This window comes from Chiloscyllium punctatum, chromosome 26 (genome assembly GCF_047496795.1).
Source record: "Chiloscyllium punctatum isolate Juve2018m chromosome 26, sChiPun1.3, whole genome shotgun sequence".
NCBI lineage: Eukaryota > Metazoa > Chordata > Chondrichthyes > Orectolobiformes > Hemiscylliidae > Chiloscyllium > Chiloscyllium punctatum.
Genome location: NC_092764.1, coordinates 70,298,889 through 70,311,585, shown reverse-complemented (window position 1 = coordinate 70,311,585; position 12,697 = coordinate 70,298,889). Strand labels below are relative to the sequence as shown.

Sequence of the window (12,697 nt, the reverse complement as noted above, 5' to 3'; positions counted from 1 at the left end):
GCTCAGAGTAGAATTTGGATTTTATTTACTTTCTTCTGGCTGTCCTTTAATTTTAGTTCCCTCACAATCTCTGCATGACTCTTCATCTCCCTTCATGATTCTATCTCTCTCAGTCTTTGCCCGACTCTTTATTCACTCCCTCGTTTTTTTTCTGGTTTCTCACCTTTTCTTTCCTTTTATCCACTTCCTCTCCCAATTTTTCCCTTTTTCTTGAACTTAACCAATAAAAAGGGAAGAGAAGTCATCTTTCTTTTCGGTACTTCCTCTTCATTCTTCTTTCTTTCTCCCCTTCATTTTTCTGCTCCCTCTCTTCCTTTGTCATCTCTCAAATCCTCCTTTTTAATGGCTCTTTCTGTCATGCTGCGTATACTTTCTCGCTCCCTTTCCTAGTCCCATTTGTGATTGATGCTATGACTTTTAAAGAGGGACATTTTGTCCTTTTTTGAAAAAAGCAACGTTTAAGACAGAAATAGCGAGATGCGAACTAAAGACTTGTAATGTAAACAGCTTGTGAGGCCTTGGTTTTTTTTAGAAGGTTGAACAATAGAAGCAGCCTGAATGGGTGGAGTCAAGCTCTCACAGAACCAGGGTTTTTAGTTTCTTCGTTTCTCAATGGTAGTGGTTGTTGCTGGGTCTGTTGCTATAGTGCATCTCTCTCTGTTACACTCTCTCAGAGTTCTCTTGATGCTATTTCCACCTGGGCTAATGGAGTCGCACACGAGACAATCTGAGTTCGGAATTTGCCAAGGGTATGTTTATGGGATGTTTATGTGTTGGAAAAGTTAGTTAGTTTAGCAGCTAACTAATCTATTATTGTGTTAAATTTTTCCAGTCGAGTGATAGCTAAGCCAATTCTTTCCTTTGTTGTATTTTAACCAGAGTGTATGAAAACAATGTGCTTTGCTTCAAATCTGGTAGGTTGACCAATTGAATTGCATCAGGAACACAGCATCTTATATTTACCTTTAAGGAAAGGTTAGGTTCTAAACTCTCTTCATGTATTTTAAGAGGGTCTGGTCTGGTCCATTGCATGTTCTTGTTTCTCTCTGCATTTTCTACTATCCTTTCTCCTCCTCTAGCTTCTGGTCCCTGTTTTTTTCCTTGCTCCTTTTCCTGCTTCTCCATAAAGTAACCTCCCTGGAAGACCCAGTAACCTTTCTGTGTGAGGGAAACTTTTTCAGGCCAAGGAAGCTGGGGAGTCTAGAGACTGTCTTGAGAGTATCGTGAGGCACGTTGTCCAGGCAATGGTTTGAGACTGCAAGGGGTGCCGGTCTGGCAGTTCAATCAACTCCTTGTTAACCTCATGGCGGTGTGAGATTAACTTCCCTTTGCGATAAAATCTCCACAGTATGGAAAGAGACCATTAGGCCCAACAAGTCCACACCAACCCTCTGAAGAGTGACTCACTTCCCCTAGCCTATTACTCTACATTTACCCCTGGACTAATGCACCTAACCTATACATTCCTGAACACTATGGGCAATTTAGCATGGCCAATTCACCTAACATGCACATCTTTGGACTGTGGGAGGAAACCCACACAGACACGGGGAGAATGTGCAAACTCCACACAGTCAGTTGCCCGAGGCTGGAATCGAACCCAGGTCCCTGGTGAGGCTGCAGTGCTAACCTCCAGGTGCTCTGGTTTCCTTCCACAATCCAAAGATGTGCAGGGTAGGGTGGACTGGCCATGCTAAGTTGCCTGTAGTGTTCAGGGATGTGTAGGTTAGGTTAGTCAGGGATAAATGTAGAGTAATAGAATAGGGGAACGGGTGTGGGTGGGATGCTGTTTGGAGTGTCGGTGAGGTCTTGTTGGGTTGAATGGCCTGTTTCCACATTGTAGGGATTCTACGAAAAACACTAGGGAATGTGCAAACTCCACACAGACAGTCACCCCTGAGCTGAGATTGAACCTGGGTCCCTAGTGCTGGGAGGTAGTAGTGCTAACCACTGAGCCACCATGGTAGGGGTAGGAAGCTGTTGAGAATGTTGACATGTGTCCACCATCAGCTCCTGTGGTTAAACATTGCACACCCCTCCTTGGCAAGTCATATTACAACTGTACAAATCTGAAGTTAGGCCGTATTTGGAATATAGCGGGCAGTTCGGGTCGTCATGAGAAAGGTTGGATAAACTCGGATTGTTTTCCCTGGAAAGATGGAGGCTGAGGCACGACCTGATAGAGGCCTACAAAATTATGAGAGGCATTGATAGGGTGGACAGTCAGAGGCTTTTTCCCCAGGATGGGAAGGTCAACTACAGGAGGGCACCAGTTGAAGGTGAGAGGGGGAGAGGCGTGGGGAAAATCTCTCACCCAGAGGGTGATGGGTCGCTGGACGCACTGCCAGTGGAGATGGTGGAAGTGGGCACATTAGCAACGTTTAAGTATTATCTTGATAGACACATGAATGGGAGGTGAACGGATAGATAGAAATTGTGTGTGGGATTAGAATTGGCACAGGTCTGGTGGGCCGAAGGGCCTGTACTGAATTGTATATAAATGCCTTCTGCTCAGAATACTTTAGCATGGAATATGAGAAGGTATTTTTTACCACCCTAGCTCCAGTAAGGACTCTTCAATGCTTACTTGATGGGGCTTGTTGTCTTGGAGTTCCATTAGATTACTTAGCGTGTGGAAACAGGCCCTTCGGTCCAACAAGTCCACACTGCCCCGCCGAAGCGCAACCCACCCATACCCCTGCATTTACCCCTTACCTAACACTATGGGCAATTTAGAATGGCCAATTCACCTAACCTGCACATATTTGAATTGTGGGAGGAAACCCACGCAGACACGGGGAGAATGTGCAAACTCCACACAGTCAGTCGCCTGAGGCGGGAATTGAACCCGGGTCTCTGGCGCTGTGCCACCGTGCCGCCCCCTGGCGAGAGCCCAGGACACCGCCTTAATCTTGCAGTGAGCAGAAAGCCTGTTCTGTTGCCACCTTCTTTCCAGATTCTCTCCTCCCCCAAGAAATGCAAGAAGCAGCGTACATAGAAACTATCGACTTCCCTCCCCTTCTCTGAAGAATGGTCTTGGTCGTTTCTCGAGGTAATCACTGTGGTCTTCTGTCAGCTAGACCCGCCAGAAAACAAGCCCCACATCAAAAAGGGAGCCCGTTCACGTTGCCAGAAGTTTCTTGATCATTCGCAGGCACATGCACAACCTGTCCGGGACGTCTTCTTCCACAGAAAGGAACCATCTAGCTTTTTGAAAACAAATCCCAACTGGAGCGGGACGATTCAGCTTTTCCATTCTCAGGAGATGTGCATTACGAAAAGACTGGTGTTGAAGGTGAGGGTATCATTTTACACCACGTGGTGTGGGTGAACCCAGAGGCCTGATCAGCAGCAGTGAAGCAGTTGAGGCTACCTCGTTGGAAGGCTTTAAGGCAGGGATAAGATAGACCTTTGAACAGTAAAGGGTTCAAGGGTTCTGGTGAGCAGGCAGGTGAGTGGAACTGAGTCCCATAAAAGATCAGCCCTGAGCTTATTGAGTAGCGGACCAAGCCCGGATGGCCTCCTCCTGCTCCTAGTTCTTATGTTAAAGATTGTGACCCAATGAAGGGACACAGATATGTGTCAGCTTGCTGTGTGACTGTGAGGAGACAACGGGTTCGAGCATGTGGCAATTCTAGATGACATTCCTACTTTCAGAATCGCCTCATAGACTCCCTAGGTGTGGAAGCAGGCCATTCAGCCCATCGAGCAAACACTGATCCTCCAAAGGGCATCCCACCCACCCCCGCCCCCCCCTACCCAATAATCCTGCATTTCCCACAGCTAATTTACTTAACCTTCACATCCCTGGACACTACGGGGCAATTTAGCATGGCAAATCCACACCTTTGGACTGTGGGAGGAAACCAGAGCATCTGAAGGAAACCCATGCAGACACGGGGAGGAAGATTGAGGTCAAGATGAATTACAAGACAAGGTTGGATTTCAACAATGAACGCCAATCAATGCTACAGTGGGGAAAGGTCCGATCTCCAAACCTGCTCCCCAGTTCAGCATACAATGCCCCAGTATCACTAGTTAACACTCAAGATCACCGTTAGATTTGGGGACCATGTTCGCTCCGGGCTCCAGTGCAGTTCTGAGAGAGCTGGAAGGTCATGACGCAACCCCCATTCCCCATCCCATTTGAAAAGTGACCCTGAACAGAAGGGAATCTTTTCCACGTCTAACGTGTTAAAACTGAAACACAGCGTAGTTCACCCTCCAGCCTCATATCAACCCCCACCCCTCGCCATATTTCTCATACCTCCATAAACTCCGCGCTGGACCGCACACACTGTCGGAAACATAAGAGGAAGTTCTCTTCTGTTGGGAGTATCTGGGCCAGCTGCAAGAGAATAGTGTTGTTACTTCCCTCTGGTCTCTCCTTCCCACAGACCTCCCCCAGCCGCCCAACCTCCCTCTCCCACCGCAGATATAGGAACCAGTGCCCCGGCCTCCCAGTGACCATGGCTACCAACATGGCTGGTCTCGCATCATGCCCAAGAATGGCTGAAGTGCCCATGGCTGAGAATCACTCAGTCCAACTTAGTTGTGGTTCCGCCAATGGGATAACCTGGATGTAAGTCAAGATTAGAGTGGTGCTGGAAAAGCACAGCAGGTCAGGCAGCATCCGAGGAGCAGGAAAATTGACGTTTCGGGTAAAAACCCTTCATCAGGAAGTTGGATAGGAACCTATGTCACTGCTGTGAGGTAGAGCTCAATTATAAAGCCCAACAGTGCCCCCTGTAGGATGCTGTTTTTTTATATTGAAAAACTCCATTTTTACTGGGGATTCAAGCCTCATAGTCAGGGGCTCTTTGACTGTGGGGGGAATCACTGTTATACCCAATTCCACCTCTCGGCAATATTTCACAGCTTCCAGCTGAGCCCGGCTAACTAATCTTTCCCTCCAAAGGCCAATTCCACAAGGTTAGACCATCCATCTCAGAGCAGATTGAAAATAAAGGTTAGGGCCTTCTTAATGAACCATCGCGGCAACGAAAAGGCAGAAATCTTTCCACTCATATTGCCACTTGCTTTGAGCAGAGTGGAGGTGGGTGTTAAGAACACAGCCGAATCATGACTTGGACACACTCACCTCTGCAATCTCAATCCTTCCATCTGCGTTCTTGTCGTATTTTTCCATGAATTCTTTCATCTGGATCTCCTGCTTTTGCAAAACAGAACAAACGCACTCAGTACATTTCATGGTGGTGGTGAATGGAAATGCTGTCCCAAATAGTTAGCACTACAGTCTCACAGCCCCAGATCCCCAGTTTGATTACAGCCTTGGTTGACTGACTGTGTGGGGTTTGCACGTTCTCCCCGTGTCTGCGTGGGTTTCCTCCGGGTGCTCCGGTTTCCTCCCACAGTCCAAAAAATGTGCAGGTCAGGTGAATAGGCTGTGCTAAATTGCCCATGGTGTTAGGTGCATTAGTGAGAGGGAAATGGGTCTGGGTGGGTTACTCGTTGGTTGGGCCGAAGGGCCTGTTTCCACACTGTAGGGAATCTAATTTAATTTATGCCCTCAAAAAGAACTGACTGCAGAGATAACTCAGACATTGACTATAGTCTTTCAAAATCCCTCAGATTCTAGAAGGGTCCCCCTGGGTCACAAAACTAGCTGATATAATGCACAGGGAGAGGCTGAACAGGCTGGGGCTGTTTTCCCTGGAGCGTCGGAGGCTGAGGGGCGACCTTATAGAGGTTTATAAAATCATGAGGGGCATGGATAGGGTAAATAGGCAAGGTCTTTTCCCTGGGGTGGGGGAGTCCAGAACTAGACGGCATAGGTTTAGGGTGAGAGGGGAAGGATATAAAAGGGACCTAAGAGGCAACTTTTTCACGCAGAGGGTGGTGCGTGTATGGAATGAGCTGCCAGAGGATGTGGTGGAGGCTGGTACAATTACAACATTTAAAAGGTATCTGGATGGGTATATGAATAGGAAGGGTTTGGAGGGATATGGGCTGGGTGCTGGCAGGTGGGACTAGATTGGGTTGTGATATCTGGTCAGCACGGACGGGTTGGACCGAAGGGTCTGTTTCCATGCTGTAGTCTAAAGGAGGGAGACTGTAAACAGGAAACTGCAGGTCAGTTAGCCAAACATCTGCCGCGGAGGAATATGTTGAGACCATTACTTAGAGACCCACACAAAATAGTCACCTATTGTTTTGGGGGGAGGTGAGGTGTTGACTAATGAGGGCATAGCCCTATATTACAGGAGGGAGGTATTGATGGGTTGATCAGCGGTGAATGGAATTCAATCCGGATGAGTGCACTTGGGCCGGAAAGCCAAGGTAAGGGATGAATACACGTTGAACGGGTGGTCCCTGGGAGGCACCGTGCATTATAGGGACCTTGGTGTGCATGCCCACCAGTCCATTAAGGTATCAGGTCAGGTGGAATGTGGTTAAGAAGGCCAATGGCATACTCGCTGTTATTAAGGGGGCTGAGAGATAAATGGGAGGGTGTGGGTCAGGGTAGGGGAAGCTCCCTTCCCCTCCCACCCTCCTATTTATCTCTCCGCCTCCTTCCCCTCCTCCACCACATTCCTGATGCTTATGCTCGAAACGTCGACTCTGCTGCTCCTCGGATGCTGCCTGACCAGCACCACACTCTCTGACTCTGACTCCCCAGCATCTGCAGTGCTCACTCTCCCCTGGCCTTTGTTCACCAAGGCTGAAGAGCTGGGAGGTGATGCTGGAACTGTATAATCCGTTGGTTAGGACCAAAGTGAGAGTGTTGTGTGTCGTTCTGTAATTCTGGACGTAATTGCACCGGAGAGGGGGCAGAGGAGATGTACCAGGGTGTTGCCTGGGCTGGAGAATTTCAATTGTTAAGAGAGACTGGACACACTGGGGTTGTTTTCCTCAAAGCAGATGAGATTGAGAGGGGACACAATTGAGATGTATAAACATACAAGAGGCATAGGCAGGGCAGCACGGTGGCTCAATGGTTAGCACTGCTGCTCCACAGTGCCAGAAATCTGGGTTCGATTCCAGCCTCGGGCAACTCTCTGTGTGGAGTTTGCACATTCTCCCCGTGTCTGCGTGGGTTTCCTCCCACAGTCCAAAAATGTGCATGTTAGGGTGGACTTGTCATGCTACATTGCCCATAGTGTTCAGGGATATGTAGGCTAGGTGCATTAGTCAGGGGTAAATGTAGGGGAATGGGTCTGGGTGGGATGCTGTTCGGAGGGTCAGTGTGGACTTGTTGGGCCGAAGGGCCTGTTCCCATACTGTAGGGGATTTCTATGAAAGTTTTCCCCTTGATGGAGGAATTAATGAGCAGGAGGCAGAGATAGAAGGTCAGGGGCTAAATGCACACAGGAGATGCAAGGCAAACCATAACACCCAGAGCATGCTGGGAATCTGGAACTCCCTGTCTGTAAGGGTGGGAGAGACAGAAACCCTCATCACATTCAAGAAGAACTGACAATAACGGAGATCTTGCCTTTAAACTTGGATCAATGCAATCCCATGTGGCCTCATGGTCTCGATGGAAAAGATGATGATAATAGAATAACAATTCTACTCCTTATTGTTCGCCGCACACAAAATGCAATTATTGCTCATCTCTTTATTGAATATAATCTCTGGCAAACTATATTGATGTTGTACCCTTGCCTAACAATTTGTAATGCTGAAATGACCCTGCCGACCTCTGTGAAGGATTCTAAGCTGATGCTGCTGAAAGTACTGCTGTAGTACAGGATCATGAGGTACATAGTTGTCTGAACATCCTGCCAGACCTGTGGTCCTTTAACTGGGAACATTTTCCATCTCTCGTCTTTGTCTTTCGAGGAATTTTTTTGCAGTTTCCTTTCAGTAGTAGGTTAATGTTTTCTGACTTGTGATGTTTAACCCCTTGTATGAAGTCTAAGCCTGCTCAGAGTCCTGCACTTAGTGGGTTCTTGGACACTATATCTCTAGCTGTTTGGTACTTCCTACGAGATTCAGTCCCATTGAATACTGGACAGTATCTTGACTTTTTCTTTTATATTCAGAAGAGTGACCAAGGATTTATAGTTATTGTCTATCTTAACTGTGAGCCCATTGTATCGTTTGTAATTTTTTTCTCATGCTCATGTGATTACTATAGCCTTTGTTTTCAATAATGGGATACTGTTGTTCCTTCCCAGTAAGTGATCCAGAAGCAGAGTAGGCCTACACTTCCCATCTCCCTGCACCCGAACAAGTACTGCCCCAATCCTGTTGAAGCAATTACTTTGGACAATTGGTGAAGATCATAGTGCGCTGACAATTTCTGAGGAAATCAGGAGTCATAGAATCATACAACATGGAAACAGACCCTTTGGTCCAACCAATCCATGCTGACCATGGGCACAAACTAAACTAGTCCCACTTGTCTCCGCTTGGCCCATATCCCTCCAAACCTTTCCTATTCATGTACTTCTCCAAATGGCTTTGAAACGTTGCAACTGTACCTGCAGTCCTCTGGCAGCTCATTTCACATAACCACTTCCTGTGTAAAAGAAGTTGCCCCTTATGTCCTTTTTAAAATCTGTCTCCATTCACCTTATAAACATGAACTCCCTCATTATTCACCCCTGCTAATGCCCCTTGTGATTTTACACACCTCTACAAGGCCAGCCCTTAACCCCCTACTCCTCCAGAGAAACAAATCCCAGCCTGTCCAGCCTCTCCTTATAACTGGAATTCTCCATTCCCAGCAACACCCTGGTAAGTCTTTTCTGAACCCTCTCCAGTTTAGTAATATCCTTCCTATAACAGGGCAGCCAGACTGCACACAGTACTCCAGAAGAGGACTCACCAACGTCCTGAACAACCTCAACATGATGCAACAACTCCTATACTCAAAGGTCTGAGCAATGAAAGCAAGCGTGCCAAACTCTTTCTTAACCACCCTGCCTACCTATGATGCAAATTTCAAAGAACTAGGTACGTGTACCCCTAGATATCCCTGTTCGACAGCGACGATTAATTGTATCAACCCTGCTCTTGTTTGTTTTATCAAAATGCAATACCTCGTATTTATCCAAATGAAGCTCCGTCTGACACTCCTCAGCCCATTGACCCAATTGATCAAGATCTCTTTGTAATCCTAGATACCTTCTTCAGTGTCCACTGTCCCACCAATTTTGGTGCCATCCGCAAACTTACTCCCATCCAAACCACTTATATATAAATGACCAAAAGAGGTGAGTTGCTTGATTTTATCTGAAGTTTATTTTGTGTGGTTGACACTGCAGCACCGTTTGATCATGTAAGCTGCTATATTTGTTGAAAGCTTTCACACGTGACTCTCTATCCCAAGGAATCTTCAATGACCTGTGATGAGGCTTCGGTGATGGAAAATTTCTTGCAGCCTTGGTTTTCTGGAGTCTACCGTGATTCCAGTAGCTACGGTTTTGAGACCACAAAATTGTATGCTTGGCTCATACATCTCATTCAGTGCGACCCCAGTGTCTTTGTTTTTGCTGCTGTTTCCCTATTATTTACTTATCGATGCTACTTCACTCTGTGATCTGCCTGGATTGCTCGCAAGACAAAGCGTTTCACCGTGCCTCGGTACACCTGACAATAAATTCAATTCAATTCATTCGGGAGCACTATCATGACTTTCTAACTTCGGTTAAGTTCTTCAATGACTCATTTCTTACTGTGCCATCCATGAGACTAATCACTCCATCAATGCCTTCCAATGTTGGCATTGTGTTTTTGAAAGACTTCCGGAGCAGATGTTATTCTAAAAGGTAACCGAGGAGAAAGTGAGGACAGCAGATGCTGGAGACTAGAGTTGAAAAATGTGGTGCTGGAAAAACACAGCAGGCCAGGCAGCATCTGAGGAGCAGGAGAATCGACGTTTTGGGCATAAGCCCTTCTTCAGCAGAATTTGCCCGAAACGTCGATTCTCCTGCTCCTCGGATGCTGCCTGGCATAAAAGGTAACCTACCCAAGCAGTAGCAGCCAAAATGAAGTTTAACAAATGAAACCACCTTTCTAGAATATTCTTCCAGAGATCATTGCCAGAATTCATCCTGTTTGGTAAAGAAGGTGACTCTTAGCTGGACTTACACAGTCGTTTTCATAGAGTTCATACAGCACGGAAACAGACCCTTCGGTCCAACCAGCCCATGCCGACCATAATCCCAACCAAAACCAGTGCCATCTGCCTGCACTTGGCCCATATCCCTCCAACCATTTCTTATTCACCTACTTACCTACATATATTTTAAATGTTGTAACTGTACCCGCATCCACCACTTCCTCTGCAAGTTCATTCCACATGTGATCTGTGTAAAAAAAGTTGCCCCTCATGTCTTTTTCAAATCTTCTCTCACCTGAAAAATATGCTCTCTGGTCTTGAAATCCCCCAGCCTAGGGAAAAGACACTTGCCATTCTCTTTATCTATACCTCTCGTTATTTTATAACCTTCTCTAAGGTCACCTCTCAACCTCCTACAATCCAGTGAGAAAAGTCCCAACGTATCCAACCTCTCCTTAGAACTCGAGCCCTTCATTCCTGACAACATCCCGGTAACCCTCTTCCGAACCTTCCCCATGTGAATAATAAACCGAGCTACACACAGTACTGTAGAAGAGGCCTCACCAACGTCCTGTATCACCTCAACATACAACTTGTTAAACCTCCACCCACTGAAGCCATTGGGGAAATCTGATACTCTGTTGTCTTATTTAGCTGAATTTGATTTCCACCAATTCTTCTTGAACGATGAGGTTTTGGAGCTGTAACCATGCCTGAACACTATCCCGTTGGTAATAATAACCAATGAAATTACTGGTAACAGTAACCAATGAAATTACTAGTTGGCTGAGCGTGCAATCTATTTCTTCTTGAACTTTACCTCAGACTTGCCCAGCGTTTGGCAAGCAGATGGTTTCCCACCATCCCTCTGGGGAATGTCGCTCTCTGTTCTTACTACCCTGAACCCGCCAATAATTCTGGAAATTCCCTTCCAAATCGACTTCCTTGGTCCATCTCAATCTCACCTACCTTGGAGATTAATTTCAGTCTTAACTATGCGATCCTGCTGAATAAAACGAACGCTTGTTTCTGAATGACAGAAACAAATTCCGCGTCCTGGTCTTCCTGAGCTTTGACTTTTAACTTCAAAGACGTTATTTCTGATCACTGCAGTTTTACGGAGGATGGTTGCAATTTAATGGGTTTCTTTTAAGCAGATACTCAGCTCTGGCCCCACTAGCAACTTTAAACTTCCTATGTGCTTGTATACTTCCAGCTTGACACCCAGTATTGATTTTCAGAATCGTCAGGTTTCTCCCCAGAAAGGTTTTTGTTTCTGGTCTTGGAATGCTTTTACCTCTTGGATTGGCTTTGGGTTTTATACAGTCCCCTCCTACTTCAGTGGTTAGCACTGCTGCCTCACAGCACCAGGGTCCCTGCTTCGATTCCTGCTTTAATAAAGTTCCAATGAAAACCTTTTTAACATATTCGCTGCAAGACTCGCCTACTGCCTGAACACTCCTGCCAAATGCCTGCATCGGTGATTCCAAACATCTTTACGGAGATAAGATCTGGATGTCTTCTTGTCTTTTGGCTTTTGGTAAAAAAAAATGTTTCTTTTTTTTTACAAAAATTCTAGTTTTGTAACCAAGATGGTGCCGGAGAACAGCAACGGTGTACACTTTTCACCAGACTCGGAGGCGAAAGTGAGGAATGCAGATGCTGGAGATTAGAGTCAAGATTAGAGTGGGGTGCTGGAAAAGCACAGCAGATCAGGCAGCATCTGAGGAGTAGGAAAATAGACGTTTCGGGCAGGAGCCATTCATCATGTATTCCTCTACATGAGTACACAACATGACAATCAAATCGAATTCCAATTTAGTTCTATTTGGACAATTGTGGCACTGTACTCCACACAGGGCAGTCATCCCATCACAACCAATTCTTCAAAATGGCAGCTTTTCTCCATTTTGGCCTCCTGCGTTGTTTGATCACCTTCTTCCTTGCAGCCCCATGCACCGAATCACCTGTCCTGATTTTTCTCTCTGCGAGACTTTATTTGACCTGGGGATGAACCAACAGCTGGGTCTCCCGAGCCTGCCTAGTGACCCCCACTGCTTTCTCTCACGTTCAAGCCTCTCGCGTCTGTCAAAGGCCTGAACCTTCGACGGTTGCAAATCAATTCTGCCTTTGGCCCCTCACACGGTGAAGATCGTTCATGAACGCTTTCCCCAGACCTCTCTTCAATTAGGTCAGAAGTCACATGACACCAGGCTATATTCCAAGAAACCACAAACTTTCAGCGAGCTGCCCCTTTGTTCTGATTTCAGATAAACCTGTTGGACTATAACCTGGTGTCAGGTGACTTCTGACTTTGTCCACCCCAGTCCAACAACGGAGCCTCACATCATCTCTTCAATTAAACTTTATAGACTGAGTCGATTTCTCTGCACATTGGAAGAGGTATTAAATGCCCTTGACACTGCTTTATATAATTCTCATCAATGTAATGCCTAGTTGTACCATTGTAGAGCAAAACTGCCGACAATATTGTCCAGACCTGATCCTTTCCTTGGACTTTTCAAATCTAAGCCTGTTCCGTATCTGATCTTCCATAGCTCCCATTCCTGAGCCAGGTTAGGGGCTGCCTGGAGTGGTTTTGGGATGAGCCGATTCGCTCCATGTCTTCCGTCTGCGTTCTGGAGCTGCTCCTTCACCTGTGAC

The 12,697-nt window shown here is 46.5% G+C and overlaps 1 protein-coding gene across 3 annotated transcripts in view; it reads right to left on the bottom strand.

The window, feature by feature from the left end:
* calb2a (calbindin 2a) overlaps positions 1-12,697 on the bottom strand; it is a 322,740-nt gene that overhangs the window by 49,643 nt on the left and 260,400 nt on the right. For 2 of the 3 annotated variants that reach the window (XM_072547589.1, XM_072547591.1), the window contains exons 3-4: positions 5,102-5,173; positions 4,268-4,348 (exon numbers count right to left, since the gene is read on the bottom strand). In XM_072547589.1, the coding sequence (XP_072403690.1) occupies positions 4,268-4,348; positions 5,102-5,173 (153 nt within the window). The remainder of the gene's footprint in view (positions 1-4,267; positions 4,349-5,101; positions 5,174-12,697) is intronic. The other variant, XM_072547590.1, reaches the window with a different exon arrangement.